General features: G+C 46.1%; 1 protein-coding gene across 4 annotated transcripts in view; it reads left to right on the top strand.

Moving 5' to 3' along the window:
* The first annotated feature begins 3901 nt into the window (after window positions 1-3901).
* LOC135921739 (sodium/iodide cotransporter-like) overlaps window positions 3902-16776 on the top strand; it is a 95173-nt gene continuing 82298 nt past the window's right edge. For all 4 annotated transcript variants that reach the window (XR_011507936.1, XM_070523443.1, XM_070523444.1 and 1 more), the window contains exons 1-2: window positions 3902-4023; window positions 10057-10314. Coding sequence is in view for 3 of the 4 variants with exons in the window: in XM_070523443.1 (XP_070379544.1) it covers window positions 3913-4023; window positions 10057-10314 (369 nt within the window). In the remaining variant the exon portion in view is untranslated. The remainder of the gene's footprint in view (window positions 4024-10056; window positions 10315-16776) is intronic.

Genomic DNA, 16776 nt, shown 5'->3' with positions numbered 1-16776 from the left:
CGGCTGAAGCCTTAATTCGACCTCTTCATCTTCTGTGCTCCCTGAATCGCCAGATTGGCCCCATTTCACACCTGGGGCCCATATAATGAAGGAAACGCGCCTCGTGTTTCCCATAGCAGCTAGGAAAGGACGACGACGACCTGTGTTGTGATTTCGGGCTGTTCGGGCTATTCGGCTTGTTCGCTGCTGCGAGGCTGCTGTTTATATGCGGCTTCTTACCTTTAATTAAACATCATTACACTTGGAAGATCCTTAGTAGGTTGCCCCCCTTGAGTCCTCCCTTTTTGCTTGTGATTCTAGTGATGAGTCTTAGTATATTGTTCGCCTGCGCGCCTAGCTTGTTTGGAGCTTCTGCATTACAGTCTTTGATGTTGACTACAAGTGCTAAAATTGTGATGGAACTCACCCTCCAAATGAGGTGCCCTTCTCGTGTCGTAATTTCGACTGGCAGTGTTTCCAGACGCTCGGGGTTCCTAATGCCCTGTATGCACGGTCTGTAAAGGAGGAGTTCAGATTTGGTCGCTGAATGCTTGAGACCCGCGCATGTAAGAAATTCTTCCGTTACCTCTATGGCCGCCTCGAGAGATTGCTCTATATCGGCCAGAGATCCCCTCGGGGACCAGATCGTGATGTCGTTTGAATAGATTGCATGGCCAATTTTTGGGATTTTGGCCAGCCTTTCGGCGAGTTTATGCATGGCAATATTGAATGCTAGCGGGGATAGGACTGAGCCCTGAGGAGTTCCGCAGTTGCACAGTTAGTAAGGATCGCCCGAGATCGTGCCCTGTCGAAGGAACGCTTTCCCTTCCCATGGGAATGAGAGCGGGAACATAAAGAATTTCCACCCTAGGTTGAGAGAGGAAATTTCGTTGAAGATGTGTTCTTGAGCCACCTTACCGAGCGCCTTAGGGAGGTCAAGTGCAATGATTCCTTCGATATCCCGGGTATTATTCTCGAATATGGATATTTTCAGGAGCAGGATTGCGTCCTGCGTGAGGAGTCCCTTTCTAAAGCCCATTAGATTATGCCTAAATAGTTTGTTGTATAATCTAATGCGACAGTGATATGAATATCTACGAGGCTGCACACGTCGTTGTGCTCAACCTGCTGGGCGATACACTGGAAGGCACATGATGCATGCAGATCTCAGCTTAAGGCTAACCTCTCCACTAAATGCTCTCACCAGTTCAATAGGTACGGGAATCGACTTGGCATTTGAGAACATGCCACGCACATTGTGCGAAGGTACGCATCTACATACAACTCTGGTAACAAGGCCAAGCTGCTGTCGATCAACTTGGACCCACAGACGTCGTCGCGCATAGTCCATGGAAGACGACGACGAATAAAATGCAACCCACTTCAGGTGCTCGTAGGACGAAGTCTACGACAATGCCTCAGGATATGAGGTGGAGTTCGCCTACGAACCCGATGAAGGAATGTAGTGTCAACACCATGGTGCCGCCAGGAAAAGTACTTTCATCACTCGGAATGTAGCTTCATCGTGCTGACAAGCAATGCGCTCACGTTTACACATAATACTACATGGATATACAGCAGGAGTTTGAAACGTCGCGCAGCAGACTAGAGAACCAAACCTTGCAAAAAGAGGTTCATTTCTTTTCCTCAATACATAGCACGGGACAGCAGTTTAGAAAATTGAAGATAAAAATACATCTACACCTTCCTACGCTAATGCACAACAGCGTTGTAGTTTAGCGCACATGACAGCAGTCTAGAAAACAGAATATTATGGAACACGTTACATTTCATGCATGAATACACAGTACCTGCATCGCGACCTAATCATCATCATCAGTCTACTTACGCCCGCTGCAGGGCAAAGGCCTCTCCCATACTTCTCCAAATGCCGCGGTCATGTGCTAATTTTGGCCATTTTGGCCATTTTGGCCCTGCAAACTTCTTACTCTCATCCGCCAACACACCCCCCTGCTATGCTTCCCTTCTCTTGGAATCCAGTCCGTAACCCTTAATGACAATCGGTTTTCTTCTTTCCTCATTACATGTCCTACCCATGCCCAATTCTTTTTCTTGATTTCAACTAAGATGTCATTAACTCGCGTATGTTTCCTCACCCAATCTGCTCTTTTGTTATTCCTTAACGTTACACCCATCATTCTTCTTTCTTTAGCTTGTTGCGTCGTCCTCAGTTTAAGCAGAACCCTTTTCGTAAACCTCCAAGTTTCTGCCCTGTAGGTGATTACTGGTAAGACACAGCTGTTATACACTTTTCTCTTGAGGGATAATGGTAACCTGCTGTTCATGATCTGAGAATACCTGCCAAGCGCACCCCAGCCCATTCTTATTGTTCTGATTATTTCAGTCCCATGATCCGGATCCGCGGTCACTACCTGACCTAAGTAGATGTATTCCTTTACTACTTCCAGTGCCTCGCTACCTATCGTAAGCTGCTGTTCTCTTCCGAGACTGTTAAAGACTACTTTAGTTTTCTGCAGAGCAATGTTTAGACCCACCCTTCTGCTTTGCCTATCAAGCATGCATTGAAATTAGTCCCTGAGTTACTAAGGAAGGCAATATCATCAGCGAATCGCAAGTTACTAAGGTATTCTCCATTAACTTTTATCCCCTTTTCATCGCAATCCAAGTCTCTGAATACCTCCGGTAAACATGCTGTGAATGGCATTGGAGAGATCGCATCTCCCTGCCTGACGCCCTTCTTTATTGGGATTTTGTTGCTTTCTTTATGGAGGACTACGGTGGCTGTGGAGCCGCTATAGATTTCTTTCAGTATTTTTACATACGGCTCGTGTACACCCTGATTCCGTAATGACTCCATGACTGCTAAGGTTTCGGCTGAATCAAACGCTTTCTCGTATTCAATGAAAGCTATATATGAGTGTTGGTTATATTCCGCACGTTTCTCTGTCACCTGATTGATAGTGTGAATAAGGTCTATTGTTAAGTAGGCTTTACGAAATCCTGCCTGGTCCTTTAGTTGAAAGAAGTCTTAGTTGTTAGTGATTCTATTTGCGATTACCTTAGTAAATAGTTTTTAGGCAACGGATAGTTGCTTTCTTTATGGATGACCTAACATGACCCATGGTATTTAACGCTACCCTACTACCCCCCTCTAAAAAAAGAAATTTTGACAAAGGACCTTAGGTCAAAGAAAAGAGTATGCCTAGTCACATAATAATGCTACTGAAAGCACTTCTGCTGGCCGTTTCAGGTATATCTTGCCCACTGCAGCACTAAACACCTGCTGGCGCTTTTCAAGCGCCGTTTCAGGTGCATGTTGATGACTAGGAAGGCTAAGGTTGGGGTACTTGGCTGTGCATGTTGAAATGAAATGTGCCGCTGAGCCATGGAGACACTTGTCCACGACTCGCGGCCAAACACTTGAATACAAGTTTTCCCACGTGTCATGTCCGTCTTTTTCATGCGTTCATTCACCTTGCTCACCAGTGCGCACTTCATTTCAGCACAATGATAAACTCCCGAACAAGGGCAATACACTACGCGCCTAAGTATCATGCACTTGACAAATGAGGCCTGTTGTTTGCAAGATTTTCTCTTACAGTTCTGTGCCATTTTCGATATTTTTTTTCGTTTCTTGGCGTAAACGGATATACGACAAACAAGACATTCAGACAAAATAACATGAAGAAATGAAAGAAAGTATCTGAAAAACTTGCACGTACGTAAATATTTTGCGAGGCTGCACATCTGGCAGGCTGATAGTGACACGTGGACTTGTTTATCTTTTTTGGGTGAGCGTGGAATTGTTTATCTTCTTCATACTACTACGTGACAGCATGATACACAAGAGCAGTAGGATAATAGGTTTCACGAAGCACAGCAAGTGAGTAACATTGCCGTTCTCTAATCGATTTCCCTTATAGGAACGGAAATTCAGACACAAAAGCAAGCATGTCTCCGCCAGAGAGCTTGGGCGCTGCCGACTGTGCCGTGTTTGGAGTACTCACAGCTCTGGGGTACCTGGTGGGGCTCTACTTCTCCATAGCTCATCGCCGACGCCAGGTGGGTAATACAATGACTTGAATATACCATTCCTTTTCCTCAAGCGTGTATACAACATAGCGAAAGAATGCCTTCGAGCAACTTAAAAGGGTATTTAGTCGACTTACAATGACACACGTGTGACGAGGTTTATTGGAGGCGCCAAGCGAAAGCCAGAAACACAGCGGCAGCAACGATTGCTCAGCTAGACGGGTGAACAGACCGCGCGACATGCGATGGCGACCGAAGTTTCTAGTGCAGATCTTCCTTAGAATCGCCTCCCGGCTGAATGATGAGTCATCCTGGCGTACTACGGCGATGACGAAACGATGACCTCATGATAAGGTTCGAGCTTGTGTAAATGAACGATTTCATGTCATTGGCTACATGGGTCACTCGCTGGCGTCAGTGGCTCGGCAATGTAATGAATGGGCGAGGTTTAGAGTGGTCAGGACTCGTCGGTGAGACAGCCACACAAGAGATTCAGGCGAGAAGGTAGGAGCAGGCATACCGTCCTCGCGTCGAAGTTATTGGCGGGATTGGTCTGCAATAATGAGCAAGCGGTCGAGCTGCTGACATTCCTCGGCATTTTTAGCGGCGGTGGAAACCGGCGCGCACTCTGAAGCATCTGAATATAGAAAATTTGTGTCGATGATTCGGGAAGGCTCACGGCCGTAGAGAAGCAAATAGGTCACAGACCTGCGTGGCACACGCAGCACAGTCACAGCGCTATTTGGAGGAGCGGCTCCATAGGAGCTCCATGAGTAAAGGGAAAATCAGACATCCACCCGTTCGTAGCAATTGCTAAAGATTTTCCCTTTATTCATTACTTCTCTCCACCTTGCGGGTTTCCGCAGCACTACTACGTCAAACATAGGAGCTCCAGTCAGGGCACACTGAAGGTTCTTCGCGGCGAAGTCTCTTCGCGTCATTTTCACGAGCACGATTTGAACTGTGCCTCCGGCGTCGACAGCGAGTTTCGGCCTGTGCAGCGGTCTGCTGAGCCTGACTTTGCCTGGTTGCAGCTGTGCGGGTACCTCTACGATTTGCTACTTCAGCAGCGGTTCGTACCTTGAAAGGAGACGCCATGACGTCTACCCTATCGAGACTGCGTGGCGCACATGTCACATCGCCTGTCAAATGACAAGATATGATGCAAATGATGATGATTGCTGTTTAATCACCGTCCCTTTGAAACCGGACGGTGACAAACATCCACCTCGCCTCCTTGAATCGGGTATGCCATATGTGTTTTTTTTTTCAATACATCATTTTTCCATAGACCATCACTCACACTCTGCAGCTTGATCGCTGTTCAGTTTTACACTTTTGAGCGCACTTTCGGGAATTGTCTTTGTCTCAGGGCACGTCCAAAGCAGATGGCGCGCATCCACTGCAGACGCAGAAGCGGAGCACTTCGCTCACTCGACAACACGTTTTATTCGTTGTTTTAGTCATTGTTGCAGGATCTCTCTGGAACGGGCCTGGATGATTATATTTAGCTTCATTATGATGTCACAACCAGGAATTCTGGGCATAGGCTCAGTTTCCTTTTTCGCCACCACGTGGCGTATGGACCTTAAAGATTTGAAATTCGTGCGGTGACGTATGCCATGACCTACAACTGAAAAAAACACAACAGAAAGATCCACGCCCTGCGACTGTTCCTTCGCCTCCTTATTTGGAAACGGGAGCGCTTATGTATCACCCTTATCTTGAAGACGACCTGCTACTTGCTCGACTGGCCATGAATCGCCAATTTTGCTAGGCAGTTTGCCAGATAGCTCTTCCGGCTGAGATGTCTCGCAGAGATAACGGCTCCCGCAAAGCTTCCGTTGGGTTAATTGTTTTTCTTTATTATTATTATTTGCGCACCACCTCGGCCGCGTGCTTACGTATAGTCAGCGTTATGTTTAGTAAGTTTCCTATAGAACCGGTCTGATGCATTAACAGCAAGCTTTAATTCGGGTCCCTCTTCGATTGCGGCTGCTCCATTACATGCAAAATGCATAGATGATTTTATGAGAACACCACTCAACCGATCTGAATGAGAATTATAGCATTTAAGAGAGAATCTGTTGCATTAGAAGAGACCGTTAAATAATAGTGCGGCAATAATAATTTGGATTTACGCCATGGCAGTATTGACAAGAATTGTCAGAAATCGGTATATCTGAAAAAAGAATTGAAGTACGAAGTTTACAAATCCGTTAATTAGCATCAGATAACTAATACCGCATCTCTATAAACGGCATCCCTTGGAGCATCTCATTCGGATAATTTTGACATATGAGTTGACAACTTCTGTGGAATTGGTACAATGCTTGTAAACGTTTTGCGAATGCCATTTTCAAAAGTTATCGGTGAATTTCAGGATGGCATGTGATATACAATTTTTTTCCGCAAAAAATGAATCATTAGGTGCAGTTTACAGAATTTCTATATCGTTTTTAGTTGCTTAGGTACAGAGTTGTACACTTCAAGCATTATTTCTTGAAATTTAGATTTTTTTTCGAATTTATGTAAAAAACATGGAAGCTAAGTAAAAATTCGCTTGAAATTGACGTCAGTCCTCGAAGAGCCGATAACGGCGCACTTCTCCTCTAGGGTTTTTTTTTAGTCTCTCTCTCTCTCTCTCTCTCCTTTCATCTCGGCGCGCTGAGGCACCAGGGGGCACCTCGAAGAGATACCCCCTATTCAAAATGTGAAATGTCAAATTCAAAATGTCAAGAGCATCGTTGGTTGTCAGATACAATGAGTGGGAAAAAAACTTGTCTTGGCGTATCGTATTTGTGGACCGGAAATAATTGCACAGAGAAGAATAAAGAGTTATAGGAATGCATGAGCTCTGATATTAAGGGTTTAGGGAATGGTGCTTAAATGGTCCTATTAGGTGACATGAATGCCCACATACAAGATTTAGGTGGCTATACCTACAACGGGAAGTCAATGCTAGACCTTTGTGAGCAACATAACCTTATTATCGTGAGTACAGGACCTAAGTGTGAAGGGCAGATCACGTGGGAAGTGGGAAACCGGCAATCAACCATTGATTACTGTCTGATGACAGAAGGTATTCATGATAAGTTGAGAGAAATGGTCATTGATAACGAAGGGTATAGCAGCATAGGCAGTGACCATAAACGCATCATTGTGAAAATGAGATATGTAGTTCGGAGAGAGAGCAAGGAGCGCAAAATGGCCAGTCCAAATTGGAACGCTGAACAAATAGCAAATATAGTCACTAGAGTCGAGGAAGAACTTGGCAAATGGCCAAGAGGGGGAATATGGTGAGCTTCTAAGTGCAATAACGACAGAAATAAGGAAAGAGAAACAACATGTTCGCTGGAAAGGAAAAAAAAAGCGAAAAGATGGTGGAACAGGGGGATACGAGAAGCGATCGCCGAACGACAGAAAGCATCCCGAGAGCACAGGCAGGATGAAGTAACCAGTAATGGGAAATATACCTGGAGAAAAAGTGTATGGCTCAAATACTGGTGCAAGCAAAATTAAGAGGTGAAAGTGAACGTTGGTTGTCAGAAATACGTTAGAAAAAAAAGGCCGCACCTAGAAAATTTTGGAACCACATAAAACTATTCGGCAGGAAGTAAACAACAATACAACAACATATCTAGACGAAGATGAAAACAGACTGGAAGGAGAAGGGGCAATAAATTACATCCGAAAAATAACAGCCGAATCTTTCCAAGCCAATGAAGAAGTTGTGTTTGAAGAAAAAAAAAAGCACGAAAGAGACCCAAGTGGAAAAGGAGCTGATGCTGAGAAATTTCAACTGGAAAAAAGCGGAAGAGAAAATTCCAAAGCGCACAGCCACAGGGCTAGACGAGGTTCCCGTTAGGCTGATTAATGAACTAGGACCAAAAAGTAAGGAAGCTCTATTGAAAGCAGTGGAAATAACTTTAAAAGATAGACGAATACCAAACAGTCGGCGACAAAGTAGAATGAATTTAATTTATAAAGGTAAGGGGAAGAAAGATAGAATTCACTCGTATAGACCGTTGACCATTACATCGGCAATATACAGGCTAGCAATGCAGGCAATCAAATTAAAGCTTCAAGCATGGGCAGAGAATAATGGCATTTTGGGAGAAATTCAGAATGGTTTCATAATAGGTGGGCGCTTAATGATAACTTATGTGTTGTTACTCAGTGCATTCAAATATCAAAAGTAGAAGGCAAACCGTTATATGCAGCCTTTTTAGGCATTACAGGAGCCTTTGACGAAGTAGACCGCAACATTTTGTGGGATATTCTGGAAGGGGAAGGCTTATGTGACGATTGTCTACAGCTTTTGAGAGAGATTCACCTAGAAATACCGGTTGCGTTGAATGGGAAGAGATGAGGAGCGAGGAGAAAGTTCATATCAACAAAGGATTGAGGCAGGGGTGCCGTTTATCCCCGCTGCTGCTTATGATGTACATGGTGAGGATGGAGAGGGCGCTAGAAGGAAGTAATATCGGGTTTAATCTCTCATACAAACAGGCGGGTACGGTAGCAGAGGAGCAGCTCCCAGGTTTATTTTATGCGGACGACTTTGTTTTGCTAGCCAACAAGCAAAGTGATTTACAACGTCTGGCTGATATCTGTGGAGAGGAAGGCAACAATTTAGGTTTGAAATTTAGTGTTAGAAAATCGGGTATTATGGTATTCAATGAAAACAGTGAACAGACAGTGGCGATACAGGGCCAGGAAATACCTCGGGCAACAGAATATAAATACCTTGGTATATGGATAAACGAACGCAATAGATATATGGAAACAGAGGAAAAAACAAGTGATAAGGAAGAGAAATGGGCGGGGGGGGGGGGGGCATCCATAATAAAGGACAGAGCGCTATGGGGATGCAATAGGTACGATGTCCTCCGAGGTATGTGGAAAGGTGTAATGTTTGCAGGACTTACTTTTGGAAATACGGTTGTTTGGTTTAAATCAGGGGTACAATCAGGACTCGATGGGTACCAAAGGTCAGTGGGTCGCCTCGCATTGGGCGCTCACGGGAAGACTACAAATGAAGCTGTGCAGGGTGATCTCGGCTGGACTAGTTTTGAAGCGAGGGAAGCTCGCAGTAAGATTGAGTATGAAGATCGGCAGAGGAATATCGAAGAAAGTAAATGTACTGGGAGAGTGTTCAGGTAGCTGTACAGGAAAAACATTCATTCACTGTGGAGTAACTGGGAAGCTTACCAGCAAGTATGCGGCCTGTAGGGTGGGCAACACAGAAACAAAGAATGTCAAGCGGGAAGTCAGAGAGGCTGAAATAATCTCATGGGTGGCGGCAGTAAAAAAGAAACCTGCCATGAGAAACTACTTCAGAGGAAAATACGAACTCAGGAAAGAAACAATTTAGGATAACTCAAGGGGAAGCTCATTGCTTTTTGAAGCGTGATCGGGATGCCTTAGAACACGCACCTATAAAGCGCGATATAAGGAGGAAGAAGAAGCATGTGCTTTCTGCGGTAAAGCTAGGGAAACTATGGAGCATGTTGTATTAGAATGTGAAGACGTCTACCCAGCGGTCCATTTAGGCACCACTGGCCTCCTTGAAGCCCTTTGGTTTAGCGACAGCAGTGGAAAAATCACCATGTCCGCAATAGGCATTAGTAAGAGTCGATTGGAGGATTGGTGGAAGAAACGTAGGGAAACTGCAAAAAATGGAGACGTGCAAAAGTACAGTTCGCAATAGGGGATCAGAACATTTGGATGTGGGAGTTCATAGTGTTCTTTTATATTGTTTAACCTAGGTAGGACATTATAAGAAGTATAATAGCAAGAGCTTGGTGGCGCAACGCACCGCCCCGTAGGGGACGCTCGTAGCATCCATCCATCCATCCATCCATCCATCCCTAAGGTCCCTTCATAAAAGAAGTCTTGGTTGATATAGGGACTTTAATACCTTGTTTTGTACCTAGAACGCTTAAAGCTCCTTGATCGATGCCCACCATCGAGTCGGCGGAATGCCTCAATGGTCGTTTACGCACCTGAAGGCCTGTGACGATCCGTTGAACGCTGCCACGTTAACAACATTCTATCCAGGTTGGAGCAGCTGCTGGAAGTGGCGGAGCTGCAACAGAAGTGTTCCTTGGAGGCCGCAGCCTCCCTGAGGCTGCTCTTACCGTGTCCCTTCTGGCCTCCATTGTGAACGGAGTTACAGTGGTGGGCTTTCTGGGACACTTTTACGCACACGGATTCCACCTGATGTGGGTGTTGACTGGCATACCGCTGGCGATGATCATCACGTCGACTACTTTGGTGCCGCTACTCTACGACATGAAGGCCGCCTCCATTTTCCAGGTGCGTAAAAAAATTTCGGCCTAGGTATCGCTTTTGGCTAGTAATAGCTACCAGCAAATATCTTCGTGATGTTCATACTTGAATAACATAGAAACAGTCGTATTACGCAGTAATTGTCGAGTCTGCTCCTGCAGAGCGGTCGTGCGAGCGAAAGACTGACGCCACCCCTATGTAGTGACGCACCCAAACAGCCCCGTGTTTATTAGACAGCCACTTTTTATGCCATTTTATCAGTGACATCACAGGGCCCGCGCACGCTCGTGCTTGGTCAGAAACGATATAACCGATAACATTACAGTAATTAGTGACTACGGAATACAGTGGGTTTCCAAGTGCCCCCTATATATATATATATATATATATATATATGCATGGACTGTAGTGACGCGTGCATGGACTTTATTCAGTCCATGCACGCTTATATATAAATATATATATATATATATATATATATATATATATATTTATATATAAGCGTGCATGGACTGAATAAAGTCAGAAAACTGCCCACAGCAAACTGTGTTTGAGTAACCGCGGAAATAGTATGAAGCAGCGAAAAGGGACAGAAAGAACAAGAAGGAGCTAGACCCAAAGGTTATAACTCAAAATCTAAATAAGAGGCATGGTTCGAGTAGTGAAGTCGAGTTTAAGACATTATAGGTAATATCAAGCAATTAAAGGAAGCTGAAAGGTTTTCCAGAAAAAATCAGTGAACATGTGTACATAATGGTTTTCAACCCTCCGAATTCGAATATCGTATCGAAATTGAGCGAAAGAAAGCGCAAATATATTTTATTTCGACGAAAAGTGCAGCAGCGGACACGCCCAGGTCGCACGTCTCGTTTCCGCCTGTGATTGGTCGGGCGCCTCGTGACGTCAACTGTAGTGACCGACCGCTGCCGCTACAGATGAAGTGCGGTGCCAGGTAGTTTGGTGCTGTTATGGAAAATTTAGAGAGACTACGTTTTTCTGAGGAGTTCGGCGTTACTCCCTACATGTACGAGCCGATTGCGAAGAGCCGGCCTCTCGAAGAAGCAAACGATGCTGGTGCGAGCAGTGCTTTCGACGCGAACGAAAGCGAAGTCTTGGGATCTCCTCGTGTTGAAATGTTCTTAGATGAGTATGTATTTTGCAAAGCGATCTAGTGATCTTGCCGATCTTTCGCCGATCTAGTGAGCTCGTTTCCGGTCAAACAACTGTAGTGTTGTGTTCCTGCATGCCTCCTCGTGAAACGTAAGCGGTGATGCAATCGTCGGCATTTGTGCGCTGTCCAAAGCTGTCGGCAATCTACAAAGACGGTTTAAACGCGTGAAAAGCCTCCCGGTTCATGCAGTACGTACAGTGACCTTCATCTGCGCGCCATCTGTACACTACTCGTAACCGAAGTCGTAAAGGTGGCGAATTCCGTCGGCTACGTGACGCGGTCAGTTTCTCGCTGTGCGCGAGAGAAGGGGGTAGCGTAGCGTCCTGGCGTGCGCCGGCTTTCCAGCACATGAAAACTCTACATTTGTACTGCGTTATGGTAGCTGCATGCAGGCTGTTTTACAACACACGTGCAAATAGAAAATTCGCAGCGCTTTGCGACGAAACCTGCGTCAAGGGCGGGAGATAAACATGCACCTTCCGTTCAGCGTGCTAACACGAAGGAGCTCGCAGTAAATGCTTCGCAGTAAAGAGCTTTAGTTGATGCTGCGCACGTTGACTACCACTCTACATACACGCAGACGCACCAACAAAGGAATGCAGAGTCGATCGAAGCAGATTACGATGGCACGCAGGCAGAAACAAGCACGGTCAGGTATGGTCGCGCAGGCTTCGAAGGAACAAAACACTAGTGTTGACGTCACAACACCGCGGTTTCCGGTCTCCGCTCGCATCGTCAGCGTCAACAGCAGCGCGCGTCATTCGACGAGGGGCGGAGCTACAGCGAAATTTTAACCGACGATTACGTCGCTCCTAATTGAAAAAACAACCCCAAATTTTACCTTCATGGTTTATAACGTTCCCGCATCCGTATATGAGCGTCTTATTTATTTCGACAAACTCTTCAGCTTCCCTTTAAAGAGTGCTTGGAAAGGGAAAGCGTTACACTGTATCGACAGCCTACGGTTCTACTAATCTACCAGAATGCAAGGGCAGGCAGAATAGATGACATGACGAAGAAAGGAAATATGCCAGTGTAGCATCGGCAAAGCCCAGGAAGGCAACTTGCAGTAAGAGAGAATCAGCCATTTCACGCGCGCACGTATCAATTAGGCTGCCGTTACAAATTTTGCTCGTCGAGAGTCAAAAAGAAAGCTACAGGTCATTGAGGTTAGCAATTGCAAGCGAGATTACTTATCGGTTGTACATGGGCGTCCCTCGTAACTTTAGCCAAACTTTAAAAATGCAAATGCCACGTAGCTGGGCAGAAGAAAGGTATTGTCTTTCGTCACTTGGAGATTCTCAAATTATTTTTTTAATTCCGCCTAATCAGATAAGTCCTAATTAATCAACTTCTAAAGTATTTATTTCAGATAGAAAGTGCAAATGAGAAAATTGTAGAGCGATATGAAAAACTCCCGATACAGCTTTTTGCTGCTCGATACGTTCTTCATAAAATTGTTTTCCGAGCCTGAAAGAAGCCCACAAATGCACGCAAAATTGCCGCGCGACTGACCGCTCGGGGCACTTAAGGGGCCCCTCAGCAGGCCCCAAAGGAAATTATGGTCATACGCTGGAAGTTTGCTACGTGTCTTCTACGGAGCGTTCTGCCGCCAAAACATTTCCAGTCGTCTCATTAACAGCCGAAATAGAAACATTTCAGTGCCGCGGACGCATGATTTCAGCAGGCGGGCTGCACTGCCAAGCAAGACGCTCTCTCCAGTCGCCTCGTCTAGCCTTTGCAAGCGGAATTCCTTCCTTGCGTTCCCCCATGCCGGACCTCGAGGATCGCGTGACGCAAACGTCACGGGCCCCGCCTTGATTTTTTTATGCGAAGCATACTAGCCGCACAACCACGCTCTTCCTTGATACGCCGCGCGCGGCCGCGTAGCTACCATATGACGTCATAACAGCTGCAAAAGCGGAGGCTCAACTCGTGCGCTCGCTTGCGGCCGCGTAGCTACATAGCCGGGTCTCAGCTCGTGCGCTCGCCTGCATGAGTTGTTTCTTCGTCTAGCCGAACCAAGTATAGCCAAGCAACAGCAGTTCACCAGGCTAAACAGTGGTTCAACAACTAAAATAAAGGCTAGTATGCTTCGCATCCTGGGCTTAACCTTAGCTAAGCCACAGCTATTTTTTCTCTTCGCTTTTTCTTTTTTGACGATACGCTTTTACACTGACGGCGTCGCGCGCGAGCTGCTGTGTTGTTCGCACAGCGCACGATTTTGCGCGCTGTGCACAAGGAAACACGACTAGCGGTATACGGTGCGACACGAATACTGAGGCAGAACAAGCGGATCGCAGAGCAGGATCACGCGATGGAACACGGCAGAAAATGGCATAGTTTCGGTACCTGCGCACGTGACCGCACGACCGTGGAAACAAGCAGACGAAGCGGAAGTACATCTGTTTTGCTTCGTCGCGAGGTAAACATTGTCAGTAGAGAAGCCTGGGAGGCCTTGCTCCAGAGCGAGGCTGAAGACGACCAGCGTCGAGCTATCCGCCTGGAGGTTGAGGCCGTGAAGACTCACCGTCCTCAACGCGCGGGGACTGCTTCGTCCTCCTCCCCTACCTACGTGTAGGTTAAGAGGCGGGCACCCAAGCTCGGTGGAACAATAAAGTTTTCAATCAATCAATCAAATCAAGCAAAAAACACGCAGACGTTCCGTTTTGTGTGTTTTATTATTTCTCTAGAATTCAATTCGCCAATTCAAGCAACCGATCGCACAAACATCATATAGTGCCTTGAATAATTTTCGAAGTCACTTGTCACCACGAGCTGCGGCACACTGCGGACTCGAGTACGTGGGCGCAGGGACGCGATTACGTCATCCTCCCGCCTGGAGCGCGGCTGCCGCGAGGAGAAGGAAAAACGGCGTTCGGTTTGAAATTTCAAATTTTCTGCGGCACGTATCGCTGTAATACTTTGCACACACGATCGTTATCACGCAATCTATGCTGTGCGCTTGTCTGCTCAAAATGGCCAGACCTGGTGAGGGGCCCTTTAACGTGCATTCGCAGTAGTACCACAGAACATCTATACAAACTTAGAGCAGGGAAACTGTACCTTCCACAGTGATACGGAAATAAGCGTAGCGGTGGCGTCGTGAACTAAAGTATGCGACCACAGGTGGCGCTGTGCAACAGGAAACGGAAACGGGGTTTTGCACAGTAGTATGGCTGCTTTACCAGGTGTTCTGTGGCTTTACTGGGTTTGTGGCAGCTGCGCCTCGATCGTGCTCCCGCCAGTTTAGTTGCTGTGTGGCAAACGTAGCGCCTACATAATTATGTAGGCGCTTCGTTTGCCTCACAGCAACCAAACTGGCGGGAGCACATCGAGGCGCAGCAGAATACATGTAGCGCTGAGTCATATCGAGTTAAGGCACACTCTGAACTGACTTTTAAGGCCATCCCGAGCGGTTTTTCGTTTATTAGGCCGCCGTTACCCCGAGTTGTGCTGCCGCGCTCCAGCTGTTGCATTTCGTGTAGGGCTGCTGACAGAATGCGGTTTCCAGGTGGCGCGATGGCCTCGACTGGAATAAACGCACACGACACCAAAGATTGAGTAAGCCTGAAAATATTTTATTTGCATTTTGCAAGTACAACAAAAAGCACACGTCTACGCATCCACGCAAACGCGATTACATAGTCATGAACATAGTCAAGAAATGGCTCATTAATAAGGGTAGCACAAACACACAAGAAAGAAGACCTAAGCTACAAAACGTGCGGTCGGCTGCTAAGTATAATAATTTCCCTGTCACCGCGTGTCACTTTTATACAGCATATTTACAGCACTACCAGGCCGTGTAGTTTGGCGGAAAGAATGCAACAGCTTACGGCCGTCAGCTGCCTCTTCCTTACGGGTGTCATAATTATCCTAATCTCCGCATCAACGTCGTGCAAGTCCGCATACAGGTATCTGTATCTGAACCATATGTGCCAGCTTAATACATGTGTAGTGAAATTATGCTAACCACTGCGTCTTATCAAACGTATTGGTTTTGCAAATGCGCATTACAGCTGACGGAACGACATACTGTAAGTGAAGCACAAGAGAAGAAGGACAAAAGGAGGATACAACACTTGAAGAAGAAATGAAGCATTAGTAAGCGTACAGCAAACAAGCGATGACGAAGAACACACAATGATGCATCGGGTGTTCTGTGACATCGGTTTGCGTACTTACGGTGTTAGGGAGATCAACGGCATAAAAGCGCACCTTCAAGCGTACTCCCTCAACCTCCGCCGCATTCATTATGATAATCAACGCCTAAACAAAAAGAGGCACTATTTTTTGCAAAGAGTAGACCTCTTTACAGCAAGTCAATGTAATGACTCGCAGACGGAACCAGCATGCTTTCGAAATTGTTTTAAAACCTTGACGCTGTGACTAGAAAGCAGCTTCAACAATCAAGTTTAAAAAAAAAAACAGATGCCTATTTGCCTGAGGTAAAAAAGACATCCTTAGACACCTCGATTGTTTATGTCAATGGTTTGTGTAAAGTAAAAAATTCAGCATGTTCAGCGCCCCTAGCAGAAAAAGCACAAATTAAAGTATGCGACCAAATTACAGTAGCTCCACTTACCCGCTTACGCTGAAACACGCCTCGATTGATTTTTGGCCCTCTGTGGCGATTTGTTGAACTTGAGAGTGTGCGGGGCCTGGTAGTACCACCGAGAAAGACATTCAACAAGAGTGCTCACTCCCATAGAGCCCAAAGGCTGAATTGACTGCAGCGCACCAAGCAGATGGTATTGACTCCCGCTTGCGCTTCTGGGCGCGCGCGATTCGAACGCCAGGTGGCACGCGCTACGCGGGCTGCGCTTCTCGGCGCGTTTTTTTCTTCTTCTGCTGCTGCTGCTGCTGCTCAATCGCGCGTGGTCTTAGTGCGCAATCATTTAATTAAAATGATTGCGAATTATCTTTGCAAGATGATATCAAATCTGTGTCACGTGCAATTTCATAAAGTAGACGCAGAGCGCCTTGTAAGTGAGGAACTGTTTATTTCGCTCTAGATAAATGTTTGTTGCGGGACAATTGTGCGTTCATCCAAAGTTAATTGTGAAGTTGAGAGTGTTTCGGAAGCCCGTCTAGTCGGGATGTTATAGCGCTATAACGCTATAGCGCTATAACAAAATAAGATTGGAGATACAATTTCTTTTGGAACGTGAAATACGTATTTGATAGACAAAATTTTAGTAGCCTACGTAGGTCATGCACATCGGTGGGGGATCTGTCAGGCAACGTCGGGTCTTCGTCATGGGCGGCGACGCAAACGTCCACGGCCAAGTCTATTGGTAAGCTTGTAAACAGTA

This window comes from Dermacentor albipictus, chromosome 8, assembly GCF_038994185.2.
Source record: "Dermacentor albipictus isolate Rhodes 1998 colony chromosome 8, USDA_Dalb.pri_finalv2, whole genome shotgun sequence".
Classification (NCBI taxonomy): Eukaryota; Metazoa; Arthropoda; class Arachnida; order Ixodida; family Ixodidae; genus Dermacentor; species Dermacentor albipictus.
The sequence above is the reverse complement of the archived record's forward strand: the minus strand, read 5'-3'. Positions and strand labels throughout refer to the sequence as shown.